Raw genomic sequence first — 16026 nt, forward strand, 5'->3', positions numbered from 1 at the left:
CTCCAGGGGCCAAGCCAAAATTTTCCAAAAATGTTTCCCTCAAAATGGCCTTCTAGATGGCCATAAAGGCGCCAAGACATGATGAGAATGTCCACTAAAGGGCATTTGAGAGCAGGAAAGTGGTTGTTTGTTTGTTTGTTTTTGGCAGGAGCAGGTGTGGTTGAGGGCACACCCCTGCAAGATCCGGGGGGGGGGGCTAACATGCCCCCCCCCCAGCCTTCCACAGTTGCCCATCCTTGATTTAAGACATCAGTTAATTTGCTGGATTTTTGACCTGTCTGTGACAAAATCCATATGGTTAAAACATGCAGTAAAGCCCACTTTGTACAAATAACAACATCTAGAAGAGAATTGTCAAAATGACTGCAATGGCCACGAACCTATGCCTTTTTAGTGTAGTATAACAATATGACATCATAGTTACAATGGATCCCCTAGTTGCATAATTCCACAAAAGGCACCAAGATGAGTTCAACCACTTGTAACAGTCAATTTCATCCCCACACACCAAGTCAAAAATCTCTATGTGTGTGAAGAGTCTCTCAGTATTAGACACATGCAACCTCTGAGAAAGTACAACTGCTTGCCCAACTCTCTTCATGTCAGCATAGCATCCCAACAGGATTGCAACCAATATTTACTTGTACAGTGCAGCCTTCCTTATGCAGCGATCCATTTCGGACTCTGCGTAAGACAAATATCGCATACATTTGATTGAATGGGGCTTGTGTATGTGGCGGCACGGCACACATGTACCAGGCGTACACATGCCATTCCCTGTATTGCAGTGTGGCTTCCACATAAAGTGGAAGCCGCGTATGGCATGCCTGCATATGGAGCGGGCGCGCTGTACTTTGTAGTTCAAGATGGTCAAGATTCAGGTATCTAATGCTGATAACTGCAAGTTCTTCACTCACCCAATATTGACACTTTGCTGAGAAATTCTTCATACATCTTTCTCTTCCTCAATGTACTACCCTAAAAAGAAAGCAAACACATTTGAATATCACTGTTCTATTTTAAAACATCTTGACATCTTTTCTGATTTTTTTTACTACACATAAAAACAACCAGTAGTAAATTTTATTTACTCAGGATACAAACCAGCCAAATCTAAATACTTAAACCAATGTTTCTGTTGTTGAAACTACAGTAGTGGGAGTTAAATGTTTAAGTTATATGTGAGCCCGTACAGACAGGCCAAAATAAAGCTGCTGAGGGTCACTTTGGAGGTATGCTAAAAATGACACCTGCAACTTAAGAGGCCAGAAGCTGTGCCAAAGCCGTGCTCCAGTCATAAGGACTGAAGCACAGCTTTGGCGTGGCTTCTGGCCTCTTAAGATGCAGGCGTCATTTAAACAGCATACCTCCAAAGTGACCCGAAGCAGCTTTATTTTGGCCTGTCTGTATGGGCCCATGTGTCATACCCATATTATACCCATCTTTTATCTTACACCTTTCTTGAACCCTTAAGGTGAGTTACTGTATCATTCATACGAATCAACACATTACAAGGATGTAATTTAAAGACAAAACACAAAAGCCCTTAGAATTGTTTCCTTTTAAAACATTACAAATGCTTACCATAAGGATTCTTCTATAGCTGTCTCTATCAATGCCCCACAGCTTCACATTAGTTTTTGCTTTGACAGTTGCCGCTCGAGGCGTTCCGTAGATCAGTGCAAGCTCTCCAAAGCTGCCACCTTCACCAACACTGGTGGCCCATTCATTGTTTACATATACCTTAGGAAGCAACACATGCAACTGAAGGTCAAACTTTTCTGAAAATATAGTTTAATACTCCTGATAAATTCATTCTCATTTTAGAAAATACAGGGTAGAATAACTGTTCAATATGCCTATTTGGATAATATCTTAATGGTCTTCCTAATAATGCTTTACACCCTATTGGTATTGTACAGGGCTGTGCAGTCAGAGTCAGAAGCAGTTTTGGGGTGAGTTGAAAGAAATGTGCCACCTCTTATTTTTGCATAAAAATGTGTAATATAACAACAATATATGATAAATGTTCTGTTTTTACAATGCAGTTATAAAAGTTTGTAAGTAGAGAATATTGTATGTATTTTGCCATGTTAGTCTTAACTTTCCATATTCTTTAGTCTTAATTTTAGCCTATGTTCCCATTAAAAACATTTTAATTTATTAAATGCATAATTTGTTACATGTTTGCTTTCATGGTCCATTCTCCTTTTGTTCAATTTTTCCATTAAAAAGGCTTTGAAGGAAAATGAGGAAAAATACTTTTCTTCCTAAGTTGTTCTAGTTTTCTTCCAGACCTTCACACTTCTATTCACCATTTGTCTTTTACCTGTGGCCAATGTACTGTCACATCTAGATGGCATTAAATTAGGAGGAGGCTGGATTATAACATTACTACTTTACTGCTTCTGTACAACTTTGCAGTAGAAATGTGTTCTACAGTGTTCTACTACATAGGAAAACAATTTTGAAAGGTATCTTTTCAGATTAAGCAGTACAACAACTTATATTCAATGTTTCCTGTTAGCCTAATGACCACTTGGTGGCATGTCAACCATATATTTTAAGATTAACACATAAACCAAGGCCAGAAAAAGAGCAACTATATTCAAGAGGAGAGCAGGATTCAAGCCACTATTTTTTCTCTTTTCTTAAATGTAGGAGAATGAGCAGGGAATTTAATATTAGAAAAACTTACATCCATTTCTCCTTGATCAACAACATAGAAGTTATCTCCTTCATCACCTAGAGAAAAATGTAAAAAGACAGACTGAGAAATCTATTACAGTGGTGGACAACCTTAGTCCTCTATATCTTGGACTACAAATCCCACAATCCTCCTGTGGAGAGAACAGAGACAGATTAGAACGTTGGGAACAACCAATGAGAGTTAAGCTAGAAAAGGTGGGGACTGCCCCCAGGAATGAGTTATAAATAGAGGGACAGAGCAGTGTTTGGAGATGGTTAAGAGAGTTTTATTTTACTCTGAGTGGTTTAATAGTCGAGGAGGCTGAGGACGACTGCTATGATGTGCAGTTGGAAGAAGGTATATGTACCCAAGATAGGGAGAGGTGTTTATTGTATTCTGAGGGGTTAAGAGCCTCTGAGGTTGGATAGGCTGCTGTGAGGGGAAGTTAGAAAGGGTTTTTAGGTATGTGAGATAGGAATGAGGAAAGGTCTTAATTGAATTGTTGTGGTGGTATCCTGTGGGAGATATAGTGCTTGGTGACCAGTGGAGTCACAGATAATCAGAAGGATTTAAGATACAAAATACAAATAAAGGTTCTGTGAGAATTTAGATCGTAAAGGAACATTTATAAGGCTGTAAAGAAACAATTACAAAGATAAGCAAAAGAAACTGTTAAATCGTGTAACTACTAAATTATTTATACATCATGTCCATCTTGAATGCCATCCACTGAGAAAGATACTGTAGTTTGGCGGGTGAGTCTCACAGTGATACCCCTATTATTAGCAACCCTGCATAAGGCAGATGAAGGTTGCAGGTTATAAACACTTGGAATAAAGTCACCCACCTCTGGTCTACAAACATAAGTAAGCGTTAGAGAAGTGAGATTATGCAACACGTTAGATCTGGCACCATAGACACTACTTCCACTCTGACACAATTTCTTGTGTTCTGCATTAACTCAGAGCATTCAGGTTTTCCTTCAGTTTTAAACTCACAGATAGATACAAATCAGAATTTCTACATGATTCTGAAACAATATTAGAAGGATGGGTGGTATATCTCTACACCTGACAGAATCATAATCTTCTGCTGCAAAGACGCTGCTGACGAAAAAATTTCATATGGTCGCAAAGACTGTCATGGACTGCAGCAACTACATGTAAGCAATACTACCTTCCTGAATAAACTGAAATTTTGCCCACTGCCTTCACAGCCAACTTTGTGGATGACATAAATACTAAAGAAATCACACACTGAATGCTTCAAGGGCTAAGTACTTTGCTAACAAACAAAAAGTTTACAAACAAGTATCACTTGCCTTGCTGTATAACAGTCTCACCAGCAATATAGGTGACTGGGAACATGGCATCAAAAATATCACTGGAGAAAAAAAAGATTTCAGAATTACTCAGCATTAGACCAGATGTGCTGCTCCTGTACGTATATTAAGAGCTTAGTACATAATATCAGGAGGATGGATTGCAAAGAAAGCTAAACTAGAACTACACAATATTGTATATTCTAGAATGAAGACAAGATAAAGTGCACAATGATTTGGTTTAAGTTATGTTGGTTTCTCACTTCTTATTTTCCGATGGATTGAAAATGTTGATGTCAATACAAGCCATTTAGATCCTTGTGGTCTTGTCTCCACCACTATTGTAGGGCAATACAAATATATTTATGTCCATAAAGCCATCGTGCATTATTTTGCAACTCCTAGACTCTACAAGGTCCACTCAGTCTTCCATCCTTTCGTAGGTTGGTAAAATGAGTACCCAGCTTGTTGGGGGCAATTGGCTTACACACTGTAAACCGCTAGTTCATGGATGAGCAGTATAGAAATGTACTTGCTATTGCTATAAAACGGGGACCAAAGATCTTCCCTGTGCAGCTAAATTGACCAGATCAAGATTATTCATAAATAGCCTATTTGTGTTGAAAGTTATCCCTGAATACATGCTAGTCAGTTTCATTTAAATACAAAACCACCTCCTACCTTCTTTCATTGTCATCAAGATGAGCAAAAAGCACATTCTTCTCTATGGCTTTTGCCAAAGCAGCCATAGTTTTATAATCTTTTGGAATAACCTGTATTACAGAAAACACACAAGCAGTTTCGATTAAATATCCCAGAAACAGAAACAAACCCAACAACAAGCCACATTCTGCTACTACTTCTTCCCCACCACAATTTAATTATTTTACTTACTCTTTTTATATAGAAAGAACACTTACAATAATTTAAAAAATTATATAAAATGAGGACTCTTACAGTAATTTACAGAACAAAATTTAAAAGTTCTTTTGTAGTCTTTTACAATATTAAAAAGATATACAATTACATTTCACATATTTTCTTCAGGGAAGTGACTTCTGGCAGGTATTTTCAATCTTGAATGAAATAATTAATTTGAGGGGGGGGAAATCTTCAAATTTTAAAAAACCAATGATCACGCATATTTGCCTGGATTCTGGAGATAAACCCAGAAAGCAGAAATCCCTTGACAGTTATCCTTCCTGACAGGGTGCCAATTCTGCTAACTGCAGAAGTCATGGTTGAAATTAATAAGGCAAACATGACAGAATCAGGAAAGCAGTCTTATTTCCTCCAGCCCAAGGGTCCTTTTACCTATTAATTCATTCCATCTTTCCATTGTCAAAATATTTTTAAAATCCAGATATATGTGAGAGAATACAAGTAAGCATTCCTTAGCCCAGTACATCTAGAGAAGGAAATGACTGCTCCTTGACAATTTCAGCTAGATATAGAAAGATGCTGGATAATAAGACATACGATCTAAGAACTGGATGCCACACCTTTCTAACATAGGAAGCTGCATCCTCTTCTGTGTAAACCTCTGCACTGATGGCACCACGCCTTCTGCGGCCCTTCACCACTGGGTTCATGGGTGGGGGTGGAGAAATCTCATCATCACGCGAGTCTGCGCGAGAACTGGCTTTCTGCTGACTCATATACTGTTTTGTTTCTTCCTGCAAGGAAAGAAAATAGTTTTGTGTTACCATCCGAAGCATTTGCCTAGTGGCAACCTGAATGTTACATTCATTTCAAAAGTTGTAATTAAGCTGCACCGTGGGGTGAACTTTCAGCTTTTAACTTGCCACTGTACCACACTGAATCTCATTTTAGAAGCTCAGCAAAGTTGGGCTTGCCTGGTTATTATATGGATGGGACATGAGTAGGAGATATCAGGAATCTTCAGGTATGGCTAGAACAGTATCCTGCCTGAAAGCATGGACAGCTGCTGCAAGAGTTGACAACACTGATCAGGCCTGCACAACATACAGCCCAGGGGCCATACGCGCCCCACCAAAGGATTTCGGTGGCCCGCAAGGATGTGGAATGACTTCAAGACTCCTCTGCTGCTCAGCCTTCTCCTGAGAAGGCCAGGCAGCAGAGGAGGATGGGCAAATGCTTGCTGAGCAAGGCTCCTCCACCATTCAGCTTTCTCCTGAGGACAGCAGGCGGTGGCGGCGGAGGACAGCCAAACCCTTGCCCTACAAGGCTCCTCTGCTGCTTGGCAGCTTTCTCTTGAGGAAAAGGCCAGGCAGAGGAGGATGAGGATGGAATTAATATTAATAATATTCCTCATTATTAATTAATCATTCATATTTTAATTAATTAATTAATCTATCTGCAGCCCAAAAAAGTTAACCTATTTTTATTTTGGCCTCTTCCTACTCCCAAGGTGTGCAGGTCTGGATTAAATGTACCAGTGATCTCACTTAATATAAATTACTTTTAAACCAGTTAATATTAACTTTGACAATGCTTGGAGAGATGGCCAATTTTCCATAATCTCCAGTCTCCAAATAGTGGAATAATCAAATATTCTTCTCATAGTTGGTGTGGGTGAGTCTTCTATTTGTAAAAAAAAAATTAAAAATCCCCTGGAGCTTATTTTTCGGTGCTTATTTTGAAACACTATCCCAAAAGAGGCTATGGGAGGCAGAAAACAGACATGTGATGTGTGCCTTCAAGTCAATTGTTGACTTACACACTCTCATAAGATTTCATAGGGTTTTGCTAGTTCCTTCCTCTGAAATACTGCCTACAAATACCTGGCTGACAGTCTCCCATCTAAGTACTAACCACAACTAAAATACTAAGTACTAACCAAGCACTTAATACCAAAAACTAAGCAAGTACAGGCCACTTGTATACACACAGAGAGTGCTGGATTTATGGCTAGGTAAACTACCACTCAGTAAATCAAATATAATGGCTGCTCTCAGGGCTTCTCCAGACAGACCAAAGGACAGCCACAATGGACGGCAGCACAGCAAGAGATGTTACAGTTGTGTTCACTAAAGAAAGTGTGTGAGATACCATCTTGGCCGCTGTGAAGATTAAAAATTCTACAATATATTGAGGAGACTCCATGATCTTCTTTCAGGATATTAGTCCTATCACTCTTCAAAGATGTAAAACTTTCCAAAAGCACACATTTCTGAGAGAAAAAGGAATCTCATACATTCTACAAAGTTAATTGTTCAGTATGAAGATAAATTTACTGCTTTAAATAACCCTGCTGAAGTCCATGCTGTTCTCCTTAAAAACCATTTTGCCTCATCAATTGACATGCCACAAGATAATACAGCCAGACCTTCATATCCACAGATTCAACCATCCATGGTTTGAAAATTCTTTTTAAAAAATCTTTTTTAAAAATCCAAAGGAAGGATCTCTTATGAATCTTACTGTGCTTGACCCACAATCCTAGCAACACTCAAGCAATCCCACAGGTTTTCTCAGCAAGATCAAGCACCAAGCTCTGGTGCTTTTAATAATAATAATAATAATACATTTTATTTATAGACCGCTATTCCGCAATGATCATAGCGGTGTACAGTGAAAATTGTAATACAATACAAAAGGTGACAGTTAAAGGAGGGAGAAGTCTCGTCCTTCAAGCAATCCCTGATGTTGCTGGGTCTGCCTGATGGCTCCCTCTGAGGCCGAGATGACCGTTAAGGAGGGAGGGGCCTCTTCCTTCAGGCAGTCCCTGATGTTGCTGGGTCTGCCTGATGGCTCCCTCTGAGGTATTATGTAATGAGGTATTATTATATTAGGGTATTATGGCAGCATATCTCGGAAGAAATTATTTTAAAGCTGTTAGAATGTTAAGTCTATACAATCATCTCTTTGCACAAGATGTTTAGTTAAGCTTTCTTCTCTTTTGTTGTTGTTGTTGTGTGCCTTCAAGTAGTTTCTAATTTACAGCGACCCTAAAGCAAACATACCATGGGGCTTTCTTGGCAAATTTCTTCATTGCCATCTTCTGAGGCTGAGAGAGTGTGACTTGCCCAAAGTTACCCAGTGGGTTTCACAGTTCAGCGGGGATAAACCCTGGCCTCCAGAGTTGTAGTCCAACACTCAAACCACTACTCCACACTGGCTCTCATTTTTCTTTTTTACCAGCATCTTTACTATTCTACTATTTAGAGACAGGGACAATGAAGTGCCTGCCAGTCAAGGTTTGTCTTCATTTAGCCTCACATTAACCCCCTGTGGCTTGCCTCAAAGCAGCCCTTCCCGTTTCAGGTAACTGCTTGGTTCTTGCTATGATTTATTCTCCAGCATTAGAATGGGGACTTGTTTTTTGTACTGTCCAGTGTGTGTGTGTGTGTGTGTATTTCTTTTAAAAAGCTATTAACAATAGGGGGAGGTCACTTAACTATTAAGTTAACAAATTATCAGTACATAAATTAAAACAGTTTACAACACATCTTACCATTAACTATGATAGCTAAACATTATACAAAACATCTTTCCATAAATCTCAATGCTGTGAAGAGGGGGACAGCCTTTGGGAGTATGTATTAATGTATCCAAGAAAAGGCGCAATTCTGATCCACTTGTGGCCAGAGTGGACTCAAGCCAATCTTTCCCACCCATCTATTCCAGCCCATTGGCCTCAAGTTTTTCCAAGTTGCTTTTTTTTTAACTTTTCTTGATGTTTTAATTATTTGAACATTTAGATGCACTGCAGATCATTTACTTGTTCTTACACCAGCAATTAAAGCCTGGTCTGAAAATCACCTTGCTTAATGTTAATGGGCTAGGCAATCCATTCAAAGGAGCAGGATTCAGAAAATCACAATGGGTGAGGCCCAACATATACTTATTCTTCAAGAGACTGCTGCATAGTCTACAGTTTGGGCAATCGCAGGCAGCACAAGGTTCTAAGAAGCGGGGTGGGTGGGTGCTTATAGGTGTGTCAGAAAAAAATTAATTTCATCCTAGACTGTATCCACACTGCAGAAGCAGTCCAGGTAGGCGTAACTCCCATGACTCAATGCTGTGGGATTCCAGGAAATGTAGTTTTGTGAGACATTTAGCCTCTCCTGTTAGAGAACTCTGATGCCACAACAAACTGCAGTTCCCAGAATTCCATAACACTGAGCCATGACAATTCAAGTGATGTGGACCTGGATTATTTCTGCAGGGCGGATGCAGACTTAGTGGCACTTGGGTGGAATCAAAATGGTGATTATATTTTTATTAAGAATCAAAGAGAAGGTGGTACAATTGTCTCAATATATTGTCCTAACATGGCACCTGATACCTACCTTTGGATTATTATTCAGTTACTAACAGACTTCCAGGAATCATAGAATCATCATAGAATCATAGAATCGTAGAGTTGGAAGAGACCACTAGGGCCATCTAGTCCAACCCCCTGCCATGCAGGAAATCCAAATCAAAGCATCCCTGACAGATGGCCATCCAGCCTCTGTTTAAAGACCTCCAAGGAAGGAGACTCTATCACCTTCCGAGGAAGTGCATTCCACTGTCGAACAGCCCTTACTGTCAGAAAGTTCCTCCTAATGTTCAGGTGGAATCTCTTTTCCTGAATTATATTAGGGTATTATGGCAGCATATCTCAGAAGAAATTATTTTAAAGCTGTTAGATTGAGGGGCTTTTAAACCTTGGAAGTAACCTAAATGACACAGCAGAGCCTATACACCATAGTGGCACTTCATTAATTTGAGAAATTTACAATCAGAATACACAGAACTTGATCTGATTCACAGCATTGGGTGGCCAATGTTGAATGGGACTATTCCTGCTTCTCTCACAGATATATGATATATTCCATTCAAATAATTTGGTGACCTTCAAATAATTTTTAATAGCATGGTGCAGTGCTTTGAGTGCTTGATTACAATACTAGAGACCAGGGTTCAAATCCCACTTTGGCCATAAAACCCAAATAGACCTTTGGCAAGTCACACGCTCTCAGCCTCGGGGAAGGCAACGGCAAACCTGCTTTGAACAAATCCTACCAAAGAAATCTCATAATAGAGTCACCTTAAGTCACAAACAACTTGAAGACACTCAATAACAGTCCTAGATGTCCATATAGGATCAATCAGAGTTTCCAGTCATCCACCAACTGAACTGAATTTGTAACTAGATAATAACTATCCAAAATCATTTTCATGGACTTCACCCAATTTGCTTTTACAAAGCATGGTTTTTATACACAAAATCTGTTCAGTAAACTCAGCATTTTAAAGTACAAATCTGATTCCTGACATTGGTCTTAATACAGTAGAAGATACATTAAAGGTTGTGATGAGTGGGGGTGAGTGAATAAAGGAACTGTTGGTATTAAGTAAAAGATCTGGATTAATAAAAACTCAACTCTTCCCTGAAATAAAAACTACAACACAAAAAAAAATCTTTATCATTGGAGTTGAGTCTATAGTACTACCTTTTTCTGTAATGCAAATGAGTCTCTTTCTCATAAAAAAACTGATTGTGCATTTATGTTTGGCATCACATCTAGAGATTGCACATAACTGGAAACGCTTAAATGCCCTTTTACTTTCTCAGTGGTTAGACAGGATCTGAAACATTATGTTGATGGAGAAATTGCTGTAAATGTAAGAGCTACGACAGCTAACTAAGGCCCCATACAGACAGGCCAAAATAATGCTGCTTCAGGTCAATTTGGAGGTATGCTGTTTAAATGATGCATGCGTCCGAAGAGTCCAGAAGCCGTGCCAAAGCCATGATCCAGTCCTAAGGACTGGAGCACAGCTTTGGAGCAGCTTCTGGACTCCTAGGACACTTGCATCAGTTAAATAGCATACATCCAATGTGACCCGAAGCAGCTTTATTTTGGCAGAGTGTATGGAGCCTAAGACCACCTAAATTCTATGAGGCCTGGTACAAGTTTCATTTAGGCAAACAAAAATACCAGTCTTCTCTCCCCCTTCTTCACATGTTGATATTTAGAAAGAAACTCTATAATAACTGTTTTTATGTCAGGTGAGGATTTATTTGGATATGCAGGGAACATCAACTCAGTATATCTCACTGCACCAGATCTGAGATGCAATGTTTGTTGGTTATGTTAGCTTCAGTAAAGAATTTTAAAACCCATGAAAAAAAACTTATCATGTTAGTAAATATTAGTTATGAAAAACACCAGAGTCTAAGTATTAACAATGTGACATTTTATCTGTTTATCAGATTTGGAACAATGAATTCATTAAGATATAATCTGAGGGATTTTAAATCAGATGTTTAATTTTTCTTCTTGGACTCTTAGGTTAAGTCATTTAAATAAGTATAACTAAATTCAAAGTTTAATTAAAACCACAAACAATTATATGGGAATATAGTATATGCTTTGTTAGGCTCTCTGACAGGGCATGAGTTTTTTGAATATATTACACACCATCATTTTTATCATATTCTATATTATATTATAACTGAAGATATTGATTCATCAAAAGACACATTATAGTGACAATCATGCTGCAGTAACATCATATTGTAAAACGGTAATGTGGCCTAAGAGTAAAATTCAAAACCATTACACCTTGCATCATGTCACCTCTGCATCCTTTCAACATCCTTGTGTGTGATGGCGCTAGAATCAGCCTTAAAAGAGGTGGCAAAACAAAGAAATATTCAATTTTGATGGATTAATTTTGAAATAAAAGATGATGACACTACAACAAAGTTTGGGCCACAGAAGTTACTTTACCTACACTTGTACAATTCAGAATGAATAATTAGCTGAAAGGCAATTCTAAAGCAAGGTTGAAAATCAAGAGAACTCCAGGTGCTGTTAGACTACAAATTTCAAAAGCACTATCCAGCAATGTCAATATAAAGAATGTTATAAAGAATATGTGTCTATAAGTCTAAAAATTTATGCCCAAAAATTGACCCCAAAATCCCTTTCTTTTTCAGATTTCCCCATGCAGTTTCTTTCTGTCCTGAGCCAAGCAGATAAGAGTCCTCAGTGATTAATTGATTGCTGTTTGTTTAACAGTCCCTCTCCCACCTGCGGGCTTTACTGTCTCAGGAGTGAAGACTGATGAACACTTAAGCCTGGTACTGACTGCTGTTTCCCTCTTGCCCCTTGCATACACACACTGAAGGAGCCTCCAAGTTTTATCCTCAACATATCCACGGGTCATGTCAAAATCCATAAATGTGGTCCCAAAACTTGGCCTTGACCTATTCATGAGGCTGACTTATAGTCAAGTATTTCTTGCCAGGTAGATGTGATCCTCTAGATGTCATTAACAACTCACAGCATCCCTCACCACATCATAGCTGATGAGGCTTGCAGTCGAATAATACCTGGAGGACCACACAATTTTCCATCCCTAACAAAGAACTTCTGAAATGGTATAAAGCAAACACTAATTAATTCTAGTACTGAGTTAAGCTATAACCAAAAGATGATTCTATAGCATAGTTAATCTGTTTCTGCTTTAAACAATTCTAACAAGTTAAATGAAGGTCAGGAAGGTTCTCAGGGAAGAAGCTTGCAACTATGAGCATGCATACACCAAGTTTCAATTTCAAATAAATTACAGTGATGGGAAGAAAGGAAATTATTCTTATTAGTTGTTATTAAAATTGCACCTGCTTTTGTGTAAAACTAGGTATAATTGCTGACAATTATATGTAATCTTTAATATGTTTCCATCTCATTTCAAGTAAGCATTTCCTATACACGAATATATTTACAAGTTAGCAAAGGGGGGGGGGGCTGAATTTAATACAAGTAGGTCATTGCTGCAAAGCTTACCCATCAACATACTTCATCTGATATTTAAACTTTAGTTAATTTACTACTTTTTAATCCCTATATCTGGTTTTACCCTGTATTTTAATTTATCTACAGATATATATATCTATGAACCCACTCTTCTAGAAGGGCTACCATACAAACCTTTTTGCTTGGAAAGAGGTTTCTCATGTTCTGAGAAATGTGTGGAACAGGCAATGTGGTGCGTTGTCTGGTTGTCCCTGTTCCAACTACTAAACTATCAGGGGTTACAGTGGTTTTTCTTTTGATTTGTCCCTGTTCCAAAGCATAGCACAATATGTAAAAACTCCCTCTTCCCTCCCAGGTTCTCTTATAGGTAACCCCTTTATTCATACACCTTTATTTCATTCACTACTAAAGGGATAGGCAGGTTAAGAGTCACTTTTTACATTTTGTTCAGATGTCCACAATTTCTAGCTTAAGTGTAACAGGGAGAAAAAACAATTTGCATTTAGCCAAAAATATGAAGTGTTACTTGTAAACAGTAGAGGGTTTTTTTGGGGGGGAGGGGTAAAAGCTGAAGCTACCACGGTGGATCATGAAGGAGCAGATGTTGGATACAAATTCTTCATCTTATATTATGAGGATGACCTAATAGTTAAAAGGCAATGTTGTGATATCCATTCGCCAGACTAATGAGACAATCAATCTTTTGTCCCCTTTTTTATTCCTGCATATATATATGACTGTATAGCAATCCAGAGCATATCTTCTCATATTAATAGGAAATGTGAGATCAAGGCATCTTTTTGCTACTTTACTACTGCTGCATCTGAATATTAACAGTTGTTCACTTGACATTTACAATCATTATCCCACAGTTTAAAAACTGTAATTCAAATGATTAGAAGATTAATCAGTTAAGTTTACATCACATGATTTTTCTTGCACTTTCAAGCTGTTGAGAGTTACCCTGAGCATTGTTTTTATGTGGGATATGGTCTTTCAGATAGATAACAAAAACTATGAACTAGATTTCAATTAAAGCAAAAGTACTCCCCATTATTCCGGGTAACTATTATTTCCATTGAATACAACTCTAAAAAATAAACTAGCAAGCCCTTAACTGTTTAGGCATAGTTGGTCAATTAACGCTTGCATTGGTCAATTCAACTGATTACTCTTGCAACTCTAGATTCAAATGTTCATCCCTATCAGTGGCTCTTTGTTCCTCCTTCCCACTGCAGGCCTCTGTGCCTCCAGTCCTCTGAGAGTTGAGAGATGCTCTGGAATGGTGTTGAGATAGTGCAAAAGTCCCTTCCACTGGCACAAGACACCTCTTGGTTCAAGCCAGAAAGCTAAAGTTCACATGTTCATTTGAATGCTGTTAGAAAAATTATATAGTTCAACTTTTTAACCAAGCCAAAATCGAAAGCTGGACACTTCACAAGTTTCCTGTGTATTCATACATCCTTCCTTATGGCTGAACCAAAAGTACAAGCACCCAAATGATATTTGCCTCCTACCCAAAACGATTTACACATTTTTCCAGCATGGGAAAATACATGTTTTAATGTAAGAATTAGCAGTTACTGCAGGAATAATTAAATACTGGTCTTATGATTTTCCCTTAAGTCATCAGCTGCCATGGTATGAATACTGCTGACCTTCTCTCCTTCCACAGAATGTTGACACAGTGATGGGAGAAGCTGTTAGTGACACAGCAAAGAACAAGAGGAAAAATATTTTTGGTGGTCCTGCACAGCCACAACATATCCTAGACATTTACAATATGAGCCTTTTTAAAAGAGCATAGATCATACCTACAGATTACACATGTGGTGGTTTTGTTTTTATGGAGTGCTATACTCCATAAAAACAAAACCACCATATTTCAATAGCAAGATTTAATTTTAAAATGTCTACTTATTTGGTAATTAATATAATTTTGGTTGCAGCATATCACAAACTGTGTGGACAGATTTTCCTTGACTTACTACCCTTTTATTCCTTGAAACTTCTGTTATGACTGTTTCTGATATTATGCCAATGAGAGTCCTCTGTGCAAGATACTAAATAAGTTTTTAACATATTCCTCAAACAGATAGTTGGGGGCAGATATGCTAGATATCTTCCTAACCCAGTCTCCTCACACTAAGGCTGACTATATCCCAAACATTTTGCCCTTTCATGACAACATATGATGCTACAAAAGAAAGGCTTGGTTCATGCACTTAAAAATGTATTTACCTCAAAAGTCATAGGCACCCTATATCCATGCATCTCAACCCCCATCTACTCAAGAAAGCATGGCCAAAGGAGTTGTAGCATAGTAATGTCTGGAGGGCTGCCATAAAGACATAGGAAGTAGGATTGTGTCCTTTTCTATAAGTTGTATACAATGTAGTTTAAAACAAGCTTTCTTCTTGTAAAATATGAATTCTAAAGAGAGACAATTCTAAGGTTATAAAACAAATATTCAAGGAGAATTATGGTAACATATCCTATTCAACTACTTTTACTAAATCAATTCAACTCTTACTAAACTAGTTCAACTTTACAATTTACCCTGTTGGTGCAACACCATTTTTATTGTATTATTAGCTTTCATTAAAAAATGTAACAGGAATAGGGAACCTTTGGCCTGCCAAGTATTTTGGACTACCATTTCTCATAATGCCTTAGCAGCGGCTTTGTACTTTTCTTTTCAAAAAGCTCAAAAAATGTTTATGTTCTTCAGGCCAAAAACAATATTCATTTTAATTTACTCAGCAAACGGTTGTGCTACACTCCACCATTTTTCAAGCTTATTTTTACCTTCTCCAGTCTTTCAAAGTATTCCCGGAGGAATGACATGGGTCTCTCGGGTCGCACTGTACATAGCTGAACGATGCAATCCTTCAGGAGCTGCTGGATATTGTGTTTTTGGACATACTGTTCACATTCACGGAGGCTACGCTCCTCCTCACTGTTGGTACCCATAGAAGCTGCCATTGTTGGTTTTCTGAAAGAAAAACAAGTTTGAAACACCTCACGAAAGATGCTCCGCTGATTTGTTAAAACTGTTATATTAAATTTTTCAGCAACCAGAGACTAACTTATTTGTAGCTAATTAGTAGCAATGGAAACATTATGTGCTTCCAAACTAACCTGGTATTCACTTGTTCTCTCTGTGCTGTGGCCAACAGTACTTGAAAAAACTGTAACGGCAGAAATAAATAAAGGTTGCCTTCAGAGCAGCACAAACTAAATGTTTCCTAGCAATACGTATCAAATGACATCTGCTA

General features: G+C 38.2%; 1 protein-coding gene across 6 annotated transcripts in view; it reads right to left on the bottom strand.

Moving 5' to 3' along the window:
* Positions 1 to 16026, bottom strand: part of LOC149322371 (cAMP-dependent protein kinase type I-alpha regulatory subunit) — a 28938-nt gene that overhangs the window by 9065 nt on the left and 3847 nt on the right. For 4 of the 6 annotated variants that reach the window (XM_089540466.1, XM_089540475.1, XM_089540494.1 and 1 more), the window contains 8 exons: positions 15890 to 15939; positions 15557 to 15743; positions 5513 to 5686; positions 4692 to 4783; positions 4011 to 4072; positions 2699 to 2745; positions 1585 to 1743; positions 918 to 978 (listed from right to left, as the gene is read on the bottom strand). In XM_089540466.1, coding sequence (XP_089396592.1) covers positions 918 to 978; positions 1585 to 1743; positions 2699 to 2745; positions 4011 to 4072; positions 4692 to 4783; positions 5513 to 5686; positions 15557 to 15733 — 772 coding nt within the window. In that variant the 5' untranslated portion in view covers positions 15734 to 15743; positions 15890 to 15939. The remainder of the gene's footprint in view (positions 1 to 917; positions 979 to 1584; positions 1744 to 2698; positions 2746 to 4010; positions 4073 to 4691; positions 4784 to 5512; positions 5687 to 15556; positions 15744 to 15889; positions 15940 to 16026) is intronic. The other 2 variants (XM_089540502.1, XM_089540510.1) reach the window with 1 other exon arrangement.

The sequence above is a fragment of the Sceloporus occidentalis genome, unplaced genomic scaffold, assembly GCF_023333645.1.
Source record: "Sceloporus occidentalis isolate IW3139 unplaced genomic scaffold, rSceOcc1.0.p SCAF_1, whole genome shotgun sequence".
In the NCBI taxonomy this organism is placed as follows: Eukaryota; Metazoa; Chordata; class Lepidosauria; order Squamata; family Phrynosomatidae; genus Sceloporus; species Sceloporus occidentalis.